The sequence below is a fragment of the Pecten maximus genome, chromosome 13 (assembly GCF_902652985.1).
Source record: "Pecten maximus chromosome 13, xPecMax1.1, whole genome shotgun sequence".
NCBI classification, from domain to species: domain Eukaryota; kingdom Metazoa; phylum Mollusca; class Bivalvia; order Pectinida; family Pectinidae; genus Pecten; species Pecten maximus.
In genome coordinates this window covers 13,512,863-13,538,334 of record NC_047027.1, presented here as the reverse complement: position 1 = coordinate 13,538,334, position 25,472 = coordinate 13,512,863, and the positions used below count along the sequence as shown (strand labels likewise).

Here is a 25,472-nt window from a genome sequence, read left to right as displayed (position 1 = left end):
AAAGAGGAAATATGGACCAACCAGATAGGGACTCGAACACGAGACTAAAGACCGCAGGCGCTCTTACCATTTGAACGACCTGGTACCGGCGTTCAGCACAGTTTAGTTCCCATGCATAGAAAAACAGAAAAGCATCCAACAATATTGTTCTCCAAAAAGCCTGAAGCAAACATCATTCACAGTAACCACCTCAATTAAGCCTGTGTGTGTTGTCTCGAGGTTTCTTCCATTTGTATTAGAAATAGAAATTACAGGCCACACTGCAGAACTATGATTTATGTTCAAATAAAATAATAAATGCTTACCGTTGCTGGACTGTCCATCTTCCGAAATGCAATCCATTATATCATTAAGCATAGTTGCAGAAGATTGTATTTGCTGTGAGGTATTATGACATGTGACGTCATCACTACAGTTCATTTGAGGTGCACTTAATGACCTGCTTCTAGTCCGCTGCATGTGTTCTGCATACGAAGGAGGAACGCGCTTGTCCCCCTCCTGGGTTTGTAGAATAACGTTCGTCATGTTTGGGGCGGCGGGGGAAACATTAGTTACCGGAAACATCGAGGAGTCGTCTGTCCAAGCATGCGCACAACCCCCCATTTCATACGCAGGCCGAGGAAGTATCAGGGATTCAGTTATCGTATATTCTTGTTCACTGCAGTAGCCATTATCTGGAGACCATCGATCTTTGTACTGCATACCGTCGTTATGTTATTGGGTCTTAAATTGAAAAAAAAAAAACACAAAACAATTACTTAAAAATAAAGTTGTTACTGTTATGGTTATAATTTTTGGGAGGTTCCATTTTTCGTGAATTAGGTAAAACTGCACAAAATATGTATAATGAAAGTAACGATCTTAACAACTAAATAGGTGGGAAATATCATTATAAACGCAGATAGAGTATATGCAGAAAAGTAATATAAATTAAACACAACATCGTGCTTAAATACAGTAACTTAAACTTAAATAATGAGTATGCCATCAAATCCAAACTGTTAAAACGAAATCAATGGAAATAAGGACTAGATATCATCCTCAAACAAAGTTAATATAAATGTTGTCATTTATCTATCGATTTTAATCTTTTTGAATACATTATTCTTACTAAAAAGTGTGATCATACTTCTTCAAACGCAGTGAAAAGAAAACATCAAATAATAAAGCAATGAGATTACAAGCATGACTTAAAGAAGGTATCAACATTTTATGTCCTTATTATCATTGACGAGACCTAGAAGGATGAAACATTTGTATGATATCCTTAGCATCACAAACAAGTCTTCGAAGGACTAACTATCTGTGTGATATATCTAGCATCACTAACAGTCCTAGAAGGACAAAACAGCTGGATGATGTCCCTAACATCACTAACGAGTCCTAGAATGACTAAACATGTGTATAATGTTCCTAGCATCACTTACGAACCGTTGAAGGACGACAACAGATGTATGGTGCCCCAAACATTGCTGACAGTCCTAGACCTAGAAGGACAAAACAGCTGGATGATGTCCCTAACATCACTAACGAGTCTTAGAAGGACTAAACATCTGTATAATGTTCCTAGCATCGCTGACGAACCATTGAAGGACAAAACAGCTGTATGATGTAAAACAGCTGTATGATGTAAAACAGCTGTATGATGTAAAACAGCTGTATGATGTAAAACAGCTGTATGATGTAAAACAGCTGTATGATGTCCCCAACCATCGCTGACAGTCCTAGACGGACGACACAGCTTTAATACAGTTAAATTCTCTTTTTGCTCTATATATCTAAGACACTCGCGTTTTCTACTAAAATGTACTTTTTTATAATTCATTGAACAATGCATGATATCCGATGTATGTACATTATAAAATACGTATCAAAGAAAACTTCCACAAAAGACTGAAAAGATAGTTTCACCTTTCATAACAAATCAGGATAGATAAAGTAGATTCTAGTAGACCATACAGCTGCTTCGCCATTCTAAGACTCGCCAGCGATAATAAGGACATAAGGTGTTGACAACATATTTAGGAGGCGAACAGAAACTTCACAGTAAAAAAAAATAAAAATAATGAATGTGTGTCAATTTAAATGAGTGTAAAAGAGAGAAAAAACTTGTTTAATGGAAAAATATAATTTCTGCAAGCTGAAAGTCGAAAACAAATATATATTCTAAGTTCTGAGTGCAAAAAAAAAAGAAAAAAAAATAATTGATGAGGATATGCAAACTACCCATAATTCAATATATTTCGCGATTTTCAATAATACATTATAATTTAATATACCTATAACGTATTTGTAACGGAAACTATGGATCTCTATATTATAACAAGAAGAGATAGTTTACCTATAATAGCTATATTAGATATATAACAAATACAACTAGATTGATCTGTTGTAGTCATTATAGAAGCATACAATTATCCTGAGCTGTTACAAATGCAGGTTACTGTACCAGAGGAGTTGTATCGATTAAATCATAATTACACTAAGGCTTAATGTAGTTGTAAAAGTCCCTATGTCGGTTCTAAATGATAATTTTCAACTAAAAGTCCCATATTTGTAACAAAAACCTGTCTATTAACGTCATATATACACAACAACAAAAAACTGCCTATAAAGGTCACATGTATGTTACAAAAACCTGTCTATAAGGGCCATGTATATATTAAAAGCATGTCTATAAAGCCCATATATAAGCCAAAACACTGTCTATAGAGGTTGGTTTGTTTGATTTGTTTTGCTTAACGTCCTATTAACAGCCAGGTAATTTAAGGACGTGCCAGGTTTTGAAGTTAGAAGAAAGCCGGAGTACCCGGAGATAAAACCACCTGGCCTACGGTCAGTTACCTGGCAACTGCCCCACGTAGGTTTCGAACTCGCAACCCAGAGGTGGAGGGCTAGTGTTAAAAGGTCGGGACACCTTAACCACTCGGCCACCGCGGCCCCATAGAGGTCACATGTATGTTACTAAAATATGTCTATAAAGGCCATGTACAAATATATATATAAATGTCTATGAAGCCCATGTATAAGCAAAAAACCTGTCTATAAAGGTCACATATAAGTAACAAAAGCCTGTATATTAAGGTCACTTGTATATAACAAAATCCTGAGTATATAGGTATGACGAAACATAATTTATTACATATACTGTGCGAATCCGGATACAAATGTACCCGACCTATCAAGGTCACATTTCGACTGTCTTGGGTTGTTTCTCTAGTTTGTTTGACTCTACGTAATTCTCTTCAACGCTGATAAGAAATAGTAATTCCTATTTAATGCTTATTGACTACAATAAATCATAAAAAAACTTATACGCAGTTAAATAATTTTGAACGATTGCATAAACAAGTTTAAAAAGTTGAAGCTATTAAAACAAACATCAAAGTGGTATCACATAGAAAATACTGAAGAGGAATACCGATATTTTTATATCACATGATACAATTATAAACTTTTGATAAGATCAATACACGGTTTTATTAATCTGACCAAAAAATATTGCAAAAACAAATCTGAAGTGTACTTAATTATTAACTAAACATAAATCCTGCTTGATATTTAATATCGAATCTGGCCCTTATATATTCACATGTTTTTCATATAGATATCATGCTTAATTCAAAAACAAGAGAATGGATGATTATTACATGATACAAATTAAAACATATACATAACGCTAAAAAGGACGCTTATTACCTATATATGAATCACTTAGCACACGTAGTACATATGGAAATCCTGATGATGTCCTGTATACGCCCACCTTAGTCTTCGTGACATGAGAAACCATGTACTGTCATTTTTGTTAATCCAATGTAACTTCACTACGTTGTAATCATATACACAATTATCATAAGCTGTACCAGTAATTATACAGTTTTATATAAATAATAAGGCAGTGAACATAGATCTGATATTTATACCACAACAAAATTGGTCGAGTACAATAATTCTATTCTAATTTGATTGCATTGATAACATTAACTATGGTATCAAACACAGTCAAGTCAAAAGCGTGAATGGAAACATTATATTCTTTCTAGACCGGATATGTTCAAACAATACGCAACCAATCAGTGTTCGCGATTTAAAACATTAACCAATAGAAAAAGCCCTTATATCGTCTTCCGCAATGGAGTATTATTAACACATCATTTCTTGTACCGGGGGACTTTTTAGGACACAAAGACAAACGGACTATACAAAGAGTATCATATAATTGTTTATTCATCATGTCAAATGCACTTGGAGAGTTATATTTCAATCTCGTGCAGAAAAATACGTTTCTGTATATCATAGTACGACCAACTGTAAGCCGGTGCCCTTTGTGTAACAGGTCGAATAGTTGTTGTATTACATTTCCTGTGGTCTACCACCATTTCTCACCCGCAATTCATTAAAATAAGTTTAGTTTCCATAAAAAGAATATGCATGCAACAATCTCTGAAATACATTTTAATAAAGAAAAACTAGTTAATTGAAGTTCTACATATTTTCACTTGAAGGACAATAATATTTTTGTGAAATAGAAAGATTTAAAAGATTATTATGAATCACCAACAAAGTATATTATTTAAATATTAACGAAAGGCGAAACATATGCCAAATTTCAAGTGTATATGTGTCATCCTTATATATGTATCGTATGTATACTTATACTTCCTTAAACGAAAACGACCAGTATTGGAACAAGGCACATTAGAGCAATTTTCGAATTAAAAAGTGTTTGATTAAATGATGTATGTGATTATGATTTATTATAATAGTTTTACATTGTCATTAAAGACCGATGTATTTGGAAATACATGGACGTTTCATACATCAAACAATGATAGCGTTGTCAAGCAAGGATGCGAAAGAGAAATTATAATGACAATTGGAATACATTGGAACTAATACACGCTTCATTAACGAAGGACTTGAAGTTCCCTTGTTGTTCAGATTGCGATCAACGTAATCACTCTTAACCTTGTAAGAGTGACTTGCAAATTTTACAATGCGACGATCGTAAAGCCCATCCTTTGCTAAATATATCAGTCTAAGTTAAAGTTGAATAACCTAATTATTACTGAAAATGGAATTATGTGTTTTTCGCTTAAATGTGATGAAATGATATAATAACGGATGAAAAAGTGTAAATAGATATTAATGTAATATCCAAAGTCTTACTATCAGAACTATTGCAACCAAGGTATTACATTAACCATCATATTTCAACATCCCCAAAATTGAATTTAGAACTGACAACCATTTCCGGTTTCACCTTTGTAAAATAAGCTCATCAGATCATTTCAATTTTATTGTTTGACAGGAAACAGCAGATTTCAAAACCATAGGGAAAACTATTTCAATAAATCAAGAAAAATGAGTTCAATATCCGAAATTAAACAATTCGGAGATATAACAACATCATAATGATTTCAATATTCGAATGATAACACGTTAGAAAACAATTCTATCCGAAATATTGCAATTTACATTGTATCAAAATAGGGACAGAAAACAATGTTCGGTTTATTTGATTTTATTAGAAATCTCTGAGGGTACATTTAAAGTTGACTTTTTCTGTGAGTGATAAAATCGGAAGATCATTTGCCATCATACACAATACCGAATGGATAAGTTAAAAAGTTATCCGATGTATATCGTGTAATTGTTATAAAGAAAACAACTAGTAACGTGTAACCAAAATCACAACTCTAAATCACAATCGAACAATCGAGTGTCAGTAACGTATACACAATGTGCACTCTGGCCATTGCAAATGTTTTCAGAGAATAATACCAAGTGTCTTTGAAAAGTGCACATCTTTATGATCTCAGCTTTGTTAGCAAATCTAGGATTAGGCATATTATTCAAATTAGAACTCGCCGAATATTAAGCAAATATCAGGATTGGCAAGTCAATGGAAACAGGACGCAGAGGAACTCCTCCATAGAGTTAGAAAGTTCAATAGCAACAGGGAATACCGACATAATAACAAAACAAAATTCCTAACTCTAAATCAATACAATTAGGGCGCAAACAGTGGACACAGAATGTACAAATGTATGGCTACTCATGAAAAAAGTACGAGGAAAACAAGACCACGTGTTCCGGAAGGGTGCGCGTCTTCTATTTCATCAACGACACCCGCAAAAGACTTGCAGCCCTGTCCACTTGACAGACCTATTTAAGATTCTAAAGTTTCTATGTATCTATCACATGTAACGTCAACAATTAATTTATCAATCAATCGGTAAAAAAAACGTCTATCGTTCGTGTTTCGACACAAATTGTTCATGACAAGACATCATGGAAATTTGAACGAATACTACATGTAATCAGTACACAAATTGAATTTTATTTCAAAGTGAACAATCAGAACCAAAAAACAATACACAAGATATTACAACCTTCCAAAACAAATGGAGCGTCAGACGATAGATCATAAATAATCAATATATATTGATATATAAAGAGACATAGCTGTTTTGTCCCTCTAGGACTCGGTGATGATAAGGTGTTAATTATATTTTGCTCAACTTTATCTAACTTTCTATTTATATGAAATATGCTAATATTCTGCATGGCTTTTGTTTACTACTAATCAATATAAGATATGCTAAGTATTTAATTATATACAAACACCAATAAGAAAATGTTTATAAAGCATATTCTTCAAAAGCATAAAGCATAGTAGCAATAATTGTTTTCATGGTATATAGTGCGTAAATAATCATTCTTTACATTACAGTAAAACTTACAAGAATATAGCATTATAGACATTTGCCGGATCATGGCAATAATGTCTTCTGTTAGTATAGAAAGCGTTAGAGGCCATTAAATGTAGAACATTGTGTTTAAAAAAGTGAAAGTTCTTACATTTTATCATATTTCATATTACAATAACATTTTCCTCAATTTTATAGTGAATATTTGTTATATCTGTTTCAACTTTAGAGTTAATATCTGTTGAAATGTTACATACTATAATCAATATGTATCGTCATTAAATGGATTTTTTTCATAATTGGCTGATATCGTATATTATTATTTGGATTTACAATTAATAATTATGCGATGTGTACATTGTATAGGTGAATTATTTTCCTGAACAATAAACATGTGTTATGTTATCAAATATGATTGTTTCATTTTATATGTCGTTCTACACTGCCCAAAAATAAATGTATTCAACTTCACAAAATATATTAAGAAAAAAACTGTATATAAATTTGTTTTAGTATATTATTTTTTTTAATAACCTTGTATATATTCTATTATGCTTGTCGTTATGTATTACTTTAAATGTTTGTTCTTGTATACATGCATAATATTAAGATTTTCGAAGATGAAGTATGAAATCAATTCATTTACTGTATGTGTAAACATTATATATAATATGTTTAGGGTTATATTTTATCCTAATGGATGACAGTATGAAGTGTGAAATTGTTTGGTGTAAATCATGTTAATTTTTCTATATTCGTGATATGGACATATTTATTTGGTGATACAAAGTATTGACACCGTTTTGGGTAAGACAACCAATGACTTACTTATGTTAAATTGTCTAGGAAGTCGTGCGTATTGATTGTATATTGTTATGTCGTAAGTTAAATGTAATAACTGATATATTTTGTACAGCGCAGGCATAGTGAAATACAGTTAATAACTGATGTATTTTACTGCTCATGTATAGTGAAATATAATGTAATAATTGATGTATTTTATACAGCAAATATACAATTAAATATAATGTAATAACTGACGAATTTTATACCGCACACTATAAATATATATAGATTGTAATATGATAACCGACATACATGTATTAAGATCGTGTATCCTTATATATAATGTAATAATGATACACTTATTCAGCTCAGGTATACATGTGTACTTCAACCACAAAGTACTTAAGTGAACTGTACTTCTGAGGACAAAGACCACAATAAATATCCTTTGTAAACGCTACCTGTAGAAACAGTATTTAGACTCTACCTAAGCTAGGTCACATTTATTATAGCCCGACTGTTTGAAAGCTAATTCTATCAATTTTGTATTTGTTTATTTTTCTTTCTGTGTTTTTGTACATTAAATATATTACCAAAGACGATTAGAATGGGATATTAAAATATATAAATATATAGATATTTAAAAAATATTTTTAGGCTGCAAATATAAGGATAATTATGCAAGGGGAGATTTTGTTAATTATTGCATATTTTTTATATTATTCAAAGCAATATATTGTTTAATACTTTTCGTGATATTTATTTATTTTCCTAATGCATATTTTGGAATCAAACTTTCATTTCACATTGTTATTTTTCTTGCCCAGTTTATATCTTTCAGTGTAATTATTTCTTACTGAAAATATTTTTTTATTATTACTGCTTTTTTTAACGTTATTTTGAGGGTTATTTATATCACGTTTTATAATTATATTCTCATCTGTACATTAACTCATTGAGGAATTGAGGCTTTAATGAATGCTATAAAGTTGGTATCAGTTTCGCGAACACATGCATACCTCTGCCTCCCAAAGCCATTGCTCACATACTGAACATCATATCGCACACAGGGCAGGCCGTTCGAAATTATCAAAGACGTCGATAGGACGTTAGACAATACCAAATGATTACAATATATCCTAAGATAATTTGCTGGATAATTGATCTTTACCGAAATATTCTATTTAAAAAAAATCTTTCACTCTCAATTTGTTAGTTTCCTTGGCAAATATATTGTTTTAAAATCATTTCAGATTAATCATGGCACGTTATAGCACTAAATCAAATGTAAGTTTGCGTTGAACTCATTAACATAAAATGAACGTGAGGTTTGGAAATTACTTTTCACGTTGTGCTTGTTAATATTTGTTTTAAAAATTTCTTTTCTGAAATAATAGAAACAAATGTACACATCAACGGCAAATAATGTAGAATTTTACAGGTTTATTCATTTCAAATTACGTGTATAAATAGAAAAGATATTATAATTAAAAGTATGTAAAATTGATGTTCGTAAATGTTTTGATGAAAATTTTAAATGCGCATGCTTTAATATATATTTCAGAAACATTATACATGGAAGCGTGATTCGATCATTTTAGATTATAATTACATCAAATTATACTACAAATTATTGTTGTCAAACAATCCCAATAAAACGGAAATAGTTCTGTACGAAGTTGCATAGGTTGACGCGGAGGTAATAATCTGAAATATTATATAACTGGTTTATCATGAAAGGAGAGAGACGTTTTGTTGTTTAGTTATCATACAACACATATATTTGAAAAATACTCCTTTTTCAATATTTATACATTAACCTAAATTTAAAGTGACTGTATTTACTGAGATATAAATGAAAGGGGAGTAATGTCTTGTTTCAAGGATATATATTAAGTAAATACCTTCGAATACACCCACTTTTAAATATTTATATGATATTCTAAATCTACGGTGACAGATTCTCTGACTTGATATATCTATCTGTATCCTAACATATTCCCTTATTTGATTTTCCAAAATTATCTGCTGAATTACGACACCACATTGACCTCAATTATTTCTGTTGTAAAAGACGCAGCTGTATGATGCAGTTTCCAGTACTTATGTATATCATATAGCATGTTTGGTATAATTCATATTCATATCACGATTGTTATTCAAATGAGTGACGTCTACAACAATCGATAACGTAAAAAGATGATAAAGATATATATACATATTAAATAACACTAAGGAAACAACTAACTTCGATGATTGAAACTTAAACACAAATATAGGAATAGTAGTAATGCTTCATCAAAATGCAATCATACAAAACACAATCATTGGAGGAAGTATGGCCATATAATTCCCCAAGGCACAACGTGTGTGACTCTTCTGTCTTGTCTATATGGGTCTAGTCAAGGGGGCGTTGAAATAAAGTAAAAACCGCCACAGTAACAATACAAATAAAGAAACGGTTGTATCGGTTTACGTCATTGACCAAATAAAGGTCAAATAGATTTATTAAAATATCTTATTCAAAATAGTTATTTTTTTCATGCACTTCTATACATGTATTTCTAGTTCATTATTATGGTTATAAAAATAATACATCATTATAATAATCTATTTGTAAACTTATTTACAGAAACACAATGACGGTGTTCGCATTCCAGCCGAATTTAGCCAAAATATTTAGTCTATTGAAAGTCAAGCATAACAATATCTTACCTATGTAAGTAAATAGCCCATAATTCTTCTAAACAGATGTGCTCAGCTAAATGTACCGAATGTACGTTAGACATTTTTGGAGCAGTGTTTTTCCAAGATCCTAATTTTAGTATCTGATATCACCAATCTCGTACCATACGGTATTGAAGCGTTAGCTATGACTCATTTGTAACAACTGACCTCAATGTTTTACAATTCATGCTCAACTTAACGGTGTTTTAGACAAATATTTTCAAACAGAATTAACTAAAAATACTACAATTGTTTTAAAGAATGGAGATTGGTTACGTTCTCAAGATAGGTATGTACTGCAGATGTATTATGTAAATTCTATTTGTAAACATGAGAAGACTTTATTTAGTATTTTGAAACTTCCATTGAATGATTTACTAAGTTATTTAGTTTTGAAAGTTAGTGGATGATAACATAGCTTGGGACACTTGTCCATATTCTGATGTGTGCCCACGTGACTCACGAATGGCTCACAGCAGGCCTTAATTTTGGGGTGTTGAAATGTCTCACAGTAGGCTTTATTCTGGTGATCTATAACACACAAAACATTGAGCGTACTCTAAATAAATAGTGAAAGTAAAGATGACCTTTTATACATCTATAACGTTAATATTACAATTCGAGTAAATACTTTTTAACTTTTTAAATCCATTTGTCTTAAAACACGAGATCTGTACTCAAAATGATCATTTTTGAAGCAAATGCCATTTTTGCTCATAAAATTGAACAAAGAAAAAATTTGATTAAAGATGTTCTACATCCCTAACTGAAGTCCACATACTACAGAAGAAATGTTCAAATACACAAATACATATAAGTATACATTTTAATATCTTGAACATCAATGAAGTGATGGGTAGTTTGTTATGTCCCCATTCTCCTTGATAATTGGCGCATATGCTGTGTAGATGTCGCTATGATTTCGATATACATCATCACTACAAATAAAACGTTTAGACCGGGTTATTTTAGACACGTTTATCCCTGGTCAATCAGGACACTAGACTGTCCAATAAGATAAAAGACAGTAGGTATGGACATCTGGAGGTTAACACTATTCATGTTTGGAAATTTATGATTCCCCGTTAGATATTTTATTAAGTTTGTTTTCTTTTGAGGGGTTTAATGTCCTCTTTATGGTTTAACGCGGACGGGTATCGAGGACAGCAGACAGCAAGAGGAGAAACTATTTAAGATCCCAAATGTTGCAATGGAACAGAGGATCTACAGCAAATAAGAAGAAATATTATATTTGAATTAATACATACATATACACACACACACACTATTTCAATTGGCAAATGTATAACCAAAATATCTAAATAGCTTTGAACTACTGAAGAAAATACCTTTAATTCATGTAAAATGTATGTAGTATTCATTTGTGATTTCTTTAATTCGTTTTCAGAAATTTAACTGCAAGAATTACAATCATGAAACTAAATTAATCACAATAAATAGTTTAACATAATTTATATCAGATTTCAGAACCAACAATTGTCGTGTAATGAAATATGTTAAATTGTAAACTAAGGAATATTGGGATGCTCTGTGATAGACATCAAGATGGTGTGCGATAATAGTTTATGTTAAGAAGTAATTAGATACCCAATAGTTAAGTATTTTCTATTTGTATATACCTGCACACAATTATACATATATTGATAAAGAATAGACGTTGTATGATTTATCCTCAAATCCATGACAATGGCAATTCTTGCTCATTGCAGAAATATTATTAGTATCATTACATAATTTCATTCGCCATATACTTACTAAGCAAGCTGTTACATCAAATCCCGATCGTTTGTTCTCTCGTTTTGATCCTGAATATCTTTTATGAATAATACCTTATTTAAACTAAACACGGAAGACAAAGGGTCTGTTTTGGATACTCCATGTGATTGAGCATGCATTCATTCTAAATAACAATATAGCTGCCACTTGATTTTTAATTGTTTATTCTTAGCCAATGATTATGAGTTGTTATCGTTGATATCTGATACGAAATCACTGTAATATACACATGAATTAGTACAGTTCGACCGTATATACAAACGAGAAGGGCGTTCACAATATATCATTATATATGGACTATGTACGTGCACATATCGAGCATTCGTACTTCAAAGTGAAAATACAGGTCTAACGAAAATACAATACTCAGTTTCACGTCTTCACCTTTATTACTATCGACGAATATTAGTATTATCCTTGATGCAATAGAATACTCCTGCATACATATAATGCTATGATCCAGAAAGGAATCCTACACATAATGTATGTAATTATATATGTATTTGTGGTTTATACGTCTCAAACAATGAATAGCTCTTATTTTAACCGGCTCACGTGTATCTATATCTCTACCAAACACTCCCAAATATTTCAAATTCTGCACTTTTTTTTGAGCGATTTGGGGATATGGTATGTATATTTGAAGCATGTCATGACTAGTTTGCCGAGGTCAAATGAGACAGCAAATTGTTTAAATTAACTAAGTTATTTATGAATATACGGTATGCTTGTTTGTACTGATCGAAGTGAAATTATCAGATTAGCATTTATTTTAACAAATAAAACGTGATTTGCTTTTGTTAAATCTAAATCCCTGATTTAGCGCGCAACGTCACAAAAAGACTGATATACATCTCAGATATATTATTTAATCATTTTACAAACTACACACAAGAAAACATCAACTTTGAATATGAATTGGTAAAAGATATAGTATATGTCAAATAATGAACATAAAGCAAACACAACAGAGAATACCGATATTCAAACAAAATTCAAACTCAAAATCGATAAATGATAGATTTACACGGAAACAACTGACAAAGTAAAAGGATAATAAGACCAAGTGTTCAAGAAGGATAAGCGTCTTCTGCTTCATCGACAACAGCATAAATCTAGGTCAAATCAGTATTAATTCACAATCTAAAAACGAGAACTAGGAAGATGACAACGGAACCACTAGGCATATCAACGCTGCATCTTGCACATGCTTTGTCCTGTAAGGACTCGGTAGCGATTCCATAGACCATATATTTAATTCATAAAGGAAACCTTGTAGCATGGACCAACAATGTTTTAACATAGGAGGTTGGTCCAACAATACCATCTTATTTAATCTATTCGTCGTTTTGTTTTGATATATGAAAAAAGGGGAAACACTGCGTGTGTTTAAAGGTTATATTTTACTTATTTTACGAGAGATTGTACAAAGACGTGGTCCGAATAAAACAGAATGATTTTTTTAGAACATAAACACGAACAATAAAATCCGTATCAATGCCAATTAAAACCAGGCAAATAAGGTAATAACGCCTTATATTATTATCAGAAATATGTTATGTACATTCCACAGCAAGCACATTTCCGTCTTTAGATATCTTATAAATATCAAGTAAAAGAATATCATATTTTAAATTCATCTGTAGTACTATCATTAAGACATTCAATTACATATGTATCAAACTGAAAATAGCATTATTAGATTAGGACCATATATATATTTCATAATTCAACGTGAAGACATAGCACGTGCGAAGGTATGCATCATGTAGGACGCATTTAAAAACATAACTGTGAAAAGTGCTATATTTGTCTGTTCCCTTTCCACACATATCTAAAATCTGTGTCTCTTAATAGATAATATATACAGTTGTCTGTTCGCTACCTCTGGACTACTCCACGTTCAATTAGTAGATCGCATAAACAATCATTTTCCAATTAGCATTTTGATTTGACACAAACAGTACATAAGACTTTAGGATATACCCTGTAGTCTTCACATCCTGGCAGCTGTAACAACGCCAATGAATTGTTTATAAAGTCGACATGAATATAGAATCTATTAACCTAGCTCAATGTGGGTATTCAACACAGGTTTTTTATGTTTCAGCAGGGTGTCTGGCATCCTGGGTAACACAAGAAGCTTTCCTGGCAAGGTTCAGTGGATAGTATTTTGATATTGTATATAGCTTTAAATATCAACCAACTGTATAGATTATATCCACAGGGATGGTGAAAAGGGCCATTCCTTTGTTACCATATAGCGTAGTATTTTATTTAAACAGCTAGCTACAGCATTAAAATACCACAAAAAAAAAGTCGATAATCAAATTTAACAAAGAAAGAAAGGGATTTTAGCAGGCGGCCAAGCAACCCTAAAATGTTGCAAAAGGCCAATGTTTTACAAATTGAAAATCTATGTAAACCTTATGTTTATACTGTTACAAATATCAATATGTATTATTTCCTTCTGTAAATCAGAAGTAATCATTTTAATTTTCTTATTGAATTAAAGTCCTTATGGCAGCCAATATAACGACGATTGTCAACCCAAAGATAAAACTATAAAACATACAAAGAAAGAATAAATATGAAAAGGAGCAAGTACTGAGTACAATACTAGAAAATGGAAAATAGTGCAATGGTCAATCAACAATGCACAAGAGTGTGAATCATATGAGCTTTTTCAAATCTATTTATGCAATATATGAAAAAACATTGTGCAAACTGAAAGATTTATAACGAAAATCGCTAAGGGTCGGCGACCGTCAGTTCGTATATTACCTAGAGCTACAGTTTATAGAGACAATTCAAAATACATTTATATTTTGAAAAAAGAAATTCAAAGAAAACTCTTTCTTCAAATATAACACGTGAATCAAATCTGGTAGTATTGAGACGACAGAGAAAACTAAGAATAGGTCGATAAAAATGTGAAAATGTAGATAAGTAGGCGGAATAGACTTATGATTCAATTATTTTCATAATATTTAAGATTGAATTTTCATACTTTTTTCTCAACCATGTCATTATTTTTTATAAATAAACACGTGCAATAGGTGACGGCAGACCTCAGGAACTGAAGACTACCAGCAGTATCTCGACCTCCTGTTATCTGAAACAATTGTTCAAAACATACTGAAGATATGTACACACTTTAATACAAATTACTAATAAGATACACCCACCAGAGCCAAAAATAAATCCTTGTGGGACTCGTCAGTGGTGCTAAGGACCAAACGTGTTAATACCTAGCAAGCGACGGAGGAAACTCAAAAGCGTTCCCGCGAAATGTCAAACAATAACAAAGTCGCCAGATTCCCTGCAAAGGAAGCCCAGTCTCGGTGATGTTTAGAGGTAATACACAGTAAGACGAATGGTTCAGAAGTGCTGGTTAAAGTCTCATCAACACATTGGAGCCATATATAATTCATAGTCCACTCAATTTATCTGTGTATGAAGTTTAATGAATTTGTTTTAATAGTTTTCGAGGTATGTTTCAGGAACACTGGAATCAGTGAATTTGATTATCTGTTTCCATGCCCATCAACGACATTACAAAACTGAAATATCAAAATCTTCATCTTTATGACAGAAGACGCTACGACTAGCATTTTATTGAACGAGATACAGGCCGGAAACGCTGAAATCAGTGAATGTGATTAATTGTTCCATGTTACCACGGAAATATTGAAACTGGAAACTGTTTCTTAGCAAAAGGCGCCACTAGACAACTAGATTGATGTGTGTAGAATGAATTGTGAAAGTATCCTGAACGACTTATGACATATGATTTGAAAACGCAATCAGCCGGACGGACGAAACCTATTTGTCTATCAACTGTCAACCATCTTTGGGCTTTGGATAAAATCTGGGTGAGGAGGATGGGGAAACAGATAAATATCCATACCTTGGTTACGTGTACAATAACATTAAGCATATATAAATAGGAAGGCGTATTTACACGCGCATATGTGTCCTTATAATACCATATGCGTGCTAATGACTATATACGAAGTGCATGTACGTATTAATATATAGTCCAACCCGTATATCTGTATATATGTGGTAAGTGATACGTATGCAATAACTAGTATATGATGGCTAAATTGGTAGCTTATGCATGTTATTAAAACTAAATGCCTTGATTAAATCAAAAACACTTCTGGTTGCGTACATTCAAATGTATATTCATACATAAAAAACAACATTTTTTTACAAAATATTTCCTGGATAGGAGGTGAAAATATTGGAACTACATTTCGTTTCGTATGTCTCCAAAAAAGGAAGAAAACAGAATCGTTAGACATGAATACACGTACCCTATATTTGCTTTGTGTAGGAAATGAATATTCTGTGGTTTTGAGTCGCGCACTGACATGACCAATCCTTCTAGTGTACACCTGGTAGTCTCAAAATGTTGATGGTCTCGCTAAACCACACATATTACTGTTCTGTGTGACCTGCTATAGGTTCTTTATACCCAGATAGAAGGCTATCGGACATGGTAGTGTCCTTATCCGCAATAATTTCACCTATTTATAATCATAATAATTCTAAATTAAATATAATTTTAAAACATTAGATTCCATTACTCAACAGATATGGGGAATGCAATTGACAAGATAAAAACATTCATAAAAATATGACTATATTTTGAACATATTATGGAACAGTTTGCGCACGTGATTTATTTTTTCTCAATGTATGTATGCTTCGGATACGGCTATCACACATAAATGCGGTTTTAACTCATTGCAATCACTACTTCTCACCAAACTGCTTTCAGTGTCCTCAGACAAAAGTGCAACCCAGTGTGTCACAGATAAACACTTTATCTAGCCAATATCACATTATATTTTCGTGTGAATGTAATGCAGAAGAAAAGACAGTGTTAATTGAGGATATGCAGCATTTTAAACAAAACGCATTAGTGTAGAAAAAACAGTATTTACCATTTTGTTCAGCGTGCATACCGGAAACCCGTTTCAAACAATTCTGGTGCAGAACATGGGTGAAAAGATTTGTTTGTACGAACAATTTTCATTGGCCGAGAAACAACCAATCAAACATAGGATAACAACCGTATTTAGGAAGTTGAATGAACGATACTCTCTAAAACCGCAAAGTTAAACTGATGAATTGAAAAGGAGAAGAGATAACTTAAGGTCAGAACCATTTGTGCATAACAAAATACAATTGTTGTATTTAATAGCACATTAGTTTTTGTACATGACTGGATCTCTAATGTGATGATACTGCATTATAATTCAGTAAATGGAATTAAATATCACAAATAACTAGATATTGTGAACAGTTTCTAAGAGCTTACATGTATGTTAAAACTTGCAAGTTGAAAGTTTCAAAATAAAAAAAAACAATAACGGAGATATGAAAACGTTTTATAAATGTCCTACATCAACGACACTACTCATAAAAATACAGCAAATGGCACCCAACATATCTAATCAGCATCATAAAACGGCACCCACGGTATAGGAATATATCTAATTAACACCAACAAATGACACCCATTGTATAGAAATAATATATGATGTTTAATCAACACCAATCAATGACACCCACGGTTTAGAAATATATCTAATTAACAATATCAAATGTCACCCACGGTATAGAAATATCTAATCAACACCAATCAATGACACCCACGGTATAGAAATATATCGAATTAACAATATCAAATGTCACCCACGGTATAGAAATATCTAATCAACACCAACAAATGACACCCATGGTATAGAAATATCTAATTAACACCAACAAATGACACCCACGGTATAGAAATAATATATGATGTTTAATCAATACCAATCAATGACACCCACGGTATAGAAATATCTAATCAACACCAACAAATGACACCAACGGTATAGATATATCTTACTAGCACCAACAAATGACACCCACGGTATAGAAATATCTAATTAACACCAACAAATGACACCCACGGTATAGAAATATCTTACTAACACCTACAAATGACACCCACGATATAGAAATATTTAATTAACACCAACAAATGACACCCACGGTATAGAAATATCTTACTAAAACCTACAAATGACACCCACGGTATAGAAATATTTAATTAACACCAACGAATGACACCCACGGTATAGACATATTTCTTACTAACACAAATAAATGACACCCACGGTATAGAAATATTTAATTAACACCAACAAATGACACCCCCGGTATAGATATATCTTACTAGCACCAACAAATGAAATCAAAAACAGTTGTAAAAGCGTCCTTATAGTGATCGCTTATACGACCAACGTCACAAAAAATGTACAGGCAAAGAAAATCATATTTTTTATTCCAGATGCAATTAATAATTTTTATTTTCACTTCAAATTTGAAAGGTAAAATAAGTTAATTTTTAAAACTAGCTTTAACATTTGATATCGTACAAAAATATTCAACGATTTTTTTTAATCGACAATTACAACTTTTTGTCGGAGATGTACATTGTTAAGCAACGCCCTGTCGATGTACACATTTTGCCGACTATTGTATGTCAGGAATGTTGTTATTTCAAAGCTTCATATTTCTGTGGCATTACAAAAAAATAAGTAAATTTAATTTATTTTTCGATGATTTTGATACCGATTTAATTTCATCTTTTTTTATTATTATTTGTTTTATTTATTTAAATGATGAAACAGACAATCGATTTCTCCTTTGATTTTAATATGTATCTTTTTTTCCGATTTTAAAGAGGCTTACCCGCAGACGGACCGGTAAACGGCACATCTCCGATCACTAAATAAACTTCAGTACACGTTTCTATGTGACAAAATGAGAGGCTTTCCGACTTTATTTCTTGAAAACAATTACAGAATATGTATTCAAAAGACGTTTTAAAACTCAACCTGAGAGGGAAATATATGGAATATAACGGCAAATCTTCTTTGTAAATCGCCGCTGCCTTTGAAGTTATCATTGTGCGGCACTGTGCACGTGCTTGTTTCTTTGATGTGTCAATCAAATTAGACTTATTGCGGGTTGCGATTAAATAAATAATATTTTAAAATGAGGTTTTAATATCACTTTTCAGCGTTTTATAAGGAAAATAAAATGAAAAAAACTCAACAATTCCAACAATCTATCATGTGTAAAAAATCTTTTTCTATTAGTCAATTTTTCTGATCTCTCTGCGGGCAAGCCTCTTTAACTTTTACCGGAAAAAAAAGTTAAAATTGTAATCCATTTCTACACTTTTTATTTTCGGTATTTCTCTATTATAGTGAAGGATAGCTGGTTTTAGTTTATGTAATAAACCATATTTAACATTTTTCTATCCGCTTATTTTTATAACTCTTTGTTGATTATGAATAATAATAAGATCATACACTTGCAAAAGGGCAAATAATATGCATTATTTAGTGATTCAGCAATGGTGATTGTAGAAATGTGATGTGACGGAATGTACACACTTCATGATATTTCAAATCTTTTTTAAAACATCACCAGCAAAATTAAATGAAATTGTCACAAAAATGAATATACAACATTTTATGAGCATATCAACCTTCCAATATACCAAAACGTGAGTTTTCATCAATTTCTATATTCTTGAAAATTGATTTTGTGTGACTCACTCTGCTCGGATCAACATCAATTCTAAAACGAAGACAGATGGGTCAACCAAACAATAGTTATATTTATCACTTTTTTTAAGAAATTACTTTAATGTAATTTGGAGATTAAATGTTGCTGTATGACACATATGTTACAATTCATAGTGTACTATAAAGAAAGAAAAATGAAGAGAATATCAAATCAACGTTCCTCATATCATTGTTTACTCTCAATTTGTATAGAAAGTTGTCAATATCTTTTTATTTTTTTTTTATTTTGACAATCCCTTGAGATTGTTGGTGATAGACACTACTGTAGACTTGTCGGTATCCTTGAATAGTGACACTAATCAGAATATACACATGCAAAATTATAAAGTTATGAACATTTACACCTCACCATCAAGATTTGACATTTCATTCGACCTCTTCAAGTGTTTTTCTCGCGATCCATGATCAACACTTTTAAGCCCTTGGTATCACTGACGAGTCCTGGGAGGACGAAACAGTTGTATATTGCGCCGTTTAATTCAGTTTTGGCTCTGCTATGTCTAACTCACGATTTGCATTCTTTTTTACAATATTTCTACATGCAATTTATCCAAAAAGAGTCTCCAGATTGGTGATATATTAAAAAAAAAACAGATGCAGATCTCAAAATAAGATATGAATGAAAAAAAGGAAAATCAATATTTCACAATTTATAAGAATCTCGGACAATACTGCATAGAAGAAAAATAATTCAGCCAATCAATATAATATTATATTTGTCATCTATTTTGGATTAAAAATACGTTCAATGAAATTTGGAGGATAAATGATGTTTGGGTATGACAGGGAAATAAAACAATGATAAATTGTTTCAAATGAACAAAATAAAAATGAGAGGGCGCTTCACACATCATTATTAACTCTCAATTTGAATTGAAGGTGCTAACATCTTGTTTTAGTAAAATCCTTTGAGACTGATGGTGGTAGACACTGATGTGGACTTTACCATATAATTAATAATTACGTCAAACAATTGTCATGTTATTGATCACAACGTGATATCCTTGTGATATATATATATATTAATTAATAACCACGTGATACCATTGTAATATAATTAATAATCACTTGACCTTGTCATGTAATTAATTAAAACGTGATGTCTTTGTCAAATAATAAATAATCACGTACAATCCTTAATTACCATGTAATAGCATTGCCATATAATTAATTACCACATGGTAGCATTATCATGTAATTAATTACCACATGATAGCATTGTCATATAATTAATTACCAAATGATAGCATTGCCATATAATTAATTACCACATGATAGCATTGTCATATAATTAATTACCACATGATAGCATTGTCATGTAATTAATTACCACATGATAGCATTGCCATATAATTAATTAGAACGTAAAAATGTTGGCGTATGTTTAATAATCACATACTATCATTGTCATTTAATTAATTACTATATGATATCATTGTAATTGAATTATTAACCACGTGATAACATTGCCGTTTAATTAACTACCACGTGATATCCTTCTCACATATTCTTCTACCACATGATAGTTTTGTCATATAATTAATTACCACATGATGTCCTTGTCATATATTTAAATTATATGTGCTATCCTTGTTACAAAGAGAAGGGGTTATAATGAACGGGAGGAGGGACTGTATAAGGGGAGTAGGGGCGATATGAAGTGAGCGCACTTAATAAGGGGGAGTAGGGGCGATATGAAGTGAGGGGACTGTATTAGGGGAAGTAGGGGCGGTATGAAGGGACGGACAATCTTAGGGTAGTAGGGGTGGTATTAAGGGACGGACGGTATTAGGGGAGTAGGGGTGGTATTAAGGGACGGGATGTATTAGGGGAGTAGAAGTGGTATTAAGGGACGGACTGTATTAGGGGAGTAGGGGTGGTATTAAGGGACGGACTGTATTACGGGGGAGGGATGGTATAAAGGGACGGACGGTATTAGGGTAGTAGGGGTGGTATGAAGGGACGGACTGTATTAGGGGAGTAGGGGTGGTATTAAGGGACGGACTGTATAAGGGGGAGTAGGGGTGGTATGAAGTGAGGGGACTGTATTAGGGGGGGGAGTAGGGGTGGTATGAAGTGAGGGACTGTATTAGGGGGAGTAGGGGTGGTATGAAGTGAGGGGACTGTATAAGGGGAGTAGGGTGGTATGAAGTGAGGGGACTGTATTAGGGGGAGTAGGGGTGGTATGAAGTGAGGGGACTGTATTAGGGGAGTAGGGGTGGTATGAAGTGAGGGGACTGTATTAGGGGAGTAGGGCGGTGTATGAAGTGAGGGGACTGTATTAGGGGAGTAGGGGCGGGTATGAGTGTGGGGACTGTATTAAGGGGAGTAGGGGTGGTATGAAGTGAGGGGACTGTATAAGGGGGAGTAGGGGTGGTATGAAGTGTAGGGGACTGTATTAGAGAGGAGTAGGGGTGGTATGAAGTGAGGGGACTGTATTAGGGGGAGTAGGGGTGGTATGAAGTGAGGGGACTGTATTAGGGGGAGTAGGGGTGGTATGAATTGAGGGGACTGTATTAGGGGGAGTAGGGGTGGTATTAAGGGACTGACTGTATTACGGGGGGTAGGGGTGGTATTAAAGGACGGACTGTATTAGGGGAGTAGGGGTGGTATTAAGGGACGGGATGTATTAGGGTGGTAGGGGTGGTATTAAGGGACGGACTGTATTAGGGTAGTAGGGGTGGTATTAAGGGACGGTCTGTATTAGGGGAGTAGGGGTGGTATTAAGGGACTGACTGTATTACGGGGGTAGGGGTGGTATTAAGGGACGGACTGTATTAGGGGAGTAGGGGTGGTATTAAGGGACGGACTGTATTAGGGTGGTAGGGGTGGTATTAAGGGACGGACTGTATTAGGGTAGTAGGGGTGGTATTAACGGACGGTCTGTATTAGGGGAGTAGAGGTGGTATTAAGGGACGGACTGTATTAGGGGAGTAGGGATGGTATTAAGGGACGGACTGTATTAGGGTAGTAGGGGTGGTATTAAGGGCCGGACTGTATTAGGGAGATGAGGGGCGGTATGAAGTGAGGGGACTGTATAAGGGGGAGTAGGGGTGGTATTAAGTGAGGGGACTGTATTAGGGGGAGTAGGGGTGGTATGAAGTGAGGGGACTGTATTAGGGGGAGTAGGGGTGGTATGAAGTGAGGGGACTGTATTAGAGGGAGTAGGGGCAGTATGAAGTGAGGGGACTGTATTAGGGGAGTAGGGGCGGTATGAAGTGAGGGGACTGTATTAGGGGAGTAGGGGTGGTATGGAGTGAGGGGACTGTATTAGGGGGAGTAGGGGCAGTATGAAGTGAGGGGACTGTATTAGGGGGAGTAGGGGTGGTATGAAGTGAGGGGACTGTATTAGGGGGAATAGGGCTGGTATGAAGTGAGGGGATTGTATTAGGGGGAGTAGGGGCGGTATGAAGTGAGGGGACTGTATTAGGGGGAGTAGGGGTAGGTATGAAGTGAGGGGATTGTATTAGGGGGAGTAGGGGCGGTATGAAGTGAGGGGACTGTATTAGGGGGAGTAGGGGTGGTATGAAGTGAGGGGACTGTATTAGGGGGAGTAGGGGTGGTATGAAGTGAGGGGACTGTATTAGGGGGAGTAGGGGTGGTATGAAGTGAGGGGACTGTATTAGGGGGAGTAGGGGTGGTATGAAGTGAGGGGACTGTATAAGGGGGAGTAGGGGCGGTATGAAGTGAGGGGACTGTATTAGGGGGAGTAGGGGTGGTATGAAGTGTGGGGACTGTATTAGGGGGAGTAGGGGCAGTATGAAGTGAGGGGACTGTATAAGGGGGAGTAGGGGCGGTATGAAGTGAGGGGACTGTATTAGGGGGAGTAGGGGCGGTATGAAGTGAGGGGACTGTATAAGGGGGAGTAGGGGCGGTATGAAGTGAGGGGACTGTATTAGGGGGGAGTAGGGGTGGTATGAAGTGAGGGGGACTGTATTAGGGGGAGTAGAGGCGATATGAAGTGAGGGGACTGTATTAGGGGGGGTAGGGGCGGTATGAAGTGAGGGGACTGTATTAGGGGGAGTAGGGGTGGTATGAAGTGAGGAGACTGTATAAGGGGGAGTAGGGGTGGTATGAAGTGAGGGGACTGTATTAGGGGGAGTAGGGGTGGTATGAAGTGAGGTGACTGTATTAGGGGGAGTAGGGGTGGTATGAAGTGAGGGGACTGTATTAGGGGGAGTAGGGGTGGTATGAAGTGAGGGGACTGTATTAGGGGGAGTAGGGGTGGTATGAAGTGAGGTGACTGTATTAGGGGGAGTAGGGGTGGTATGAAGTGAGGGGACTGTATTAGGGGGATTAGGGGTGGTATGAAGTGAGGGGACTGTATTAGGGGGAGTAGGGGTGGTATGAAGGGAGGGGACTGTATAAGGGGGAGTAGGGGTGGTATGAAGTGTAGGGACTGTATAAGGGGAGTATGGCGGTATGAAGTACCTCCGTAATGATAAAAACTGGAAGAGGCCGAATGACCTCCGTAATTATTAAAACTGGAGGGGGCCGAATGAATTCCGTAATGATAAAAAATGGAATAGGACCGAATGAATTCCGTAATGATAAGATATTGACGGGGACCGAATGGCCTCCGTATTGATAAACACTTAAATATATGTTATATATGCTTAATTAATATATGTTTAAAACTTAGATGTCAAATAAGAATTTAAACAATACTTACATTTCCATTGTTTCCTTGTATGAAAATCTATAAAGTCAATATACATTTCGGCGTTATAAATCCAAGCGATAAACAGTACCGACCGAACAACAAAGACTTCCAGGAGAGGTGTTTAGTGGGATACACACTGATACTATATAATAACCGGACAGGAATATGTTTTGTTGCTTTTTCTCCGGAAAGGATCTGCATGCACTCGTTCACCCCTCAAGTACCTTGTCAGCACGGCTGTGGAGTACACCGATACACCCCAAACACATTCAAAAGCCACTCCGTGTAACTAACAGCTGTTTTATTACGTATTTATGATCAATCTCGTTCAGTTTATTAATTATGGTCTATAAAGTGAGATATGATCATCGTTAGTTCGATTCATCCCCCTTTTCGTACTATTGTACTCTTTCGCCACAAATCGAGCACTCCCCTTGAGCAAACTCGGTGGTTTGTATCGTATACAGATTTCCCCTTTTGAGGGCCCCTTGTGTGGGAGTAAAAACACCAATACACATAAACATATGTTAATATATAAGTACTGTCACCTTACATAGCTTATTTTATTAATTATATAACCACATATATATTATATACAGCTTGATATGTTGATATTTCCAAACTGTGTCTACGTTATCTGAGAATACATTGACATTGTTTACAAATTTCGAGAAGAAACTGCCATTAATTGGCTATTTAGAAGTAAGAATAAAATATAGGGAGTAATTCACCAAACCCTATAGGTCTGTATATGTGTAGCTTATGTATCAATGATTATCACTCCTTAGAATAAGGAGATCGGGCAAAATTTCACAGGTCATAAATCTTTCATAATCATTCCAACAAATGTTTATAAATATAAACAAACCGTTAAATTAAAAACAAGATAAGTCTAGATACAAGTATACTAGCCTCATTGATAGCAGCCTTCTCATTGATGGTATTCGGGGTATCAAAGTATTATAAACATTTTTATTGTCGGAACTGACAATTTACTTTAAGTTAAGAAGGTTCTTCGAGATATTAGGGTTCGGTAAAACGAAGTTTGACTTTACACGGATTTTACTCTTATTACATGCGGTGTATTACACGCCGATTTCAGATATCTTAATGTGATAAGTGACG

At 34.1% G+C, this 25,472-nt stretch overlaps 1 protein-coding gene across 3 annotated transcripts in view; it reads right to left on the bottom strand.

Moving 5' to 3' along the window:
• The window catches only part of LOC117340981 (Friend leukemia integration 1 transcription factor-like), a 39,037-nt gene extending 14,357 nt beyond the window's left edge, over positions 1–24,680 (bottom strand). The window contains exons 1-2 of one of the 3 annotated variants that reach the window (XM_033902770.1): positions 24,357–24,666; positions 306–723 (exon numbers count right to left, since the gene is read on the bottom strand). In XM_033902770.1, coding sequence (XP_033758661.1) covers positions 306–702 — 397 coding nt within the window. In that variant the 5' untranslated portion in view covers positions 703–723; positions 24,357–24,666. Of the gene's footprint in view, positions 1–305; positions 724–10,217; positions 10,278–24,356 lie in introns of those variants that run through there. The other 2 variants (XM_033902772.1, XM_033902774.1) reach the window with 2 other exon arrangements.
• Positions 24,681–25,472: the final 792 nt, after the last annotated feature.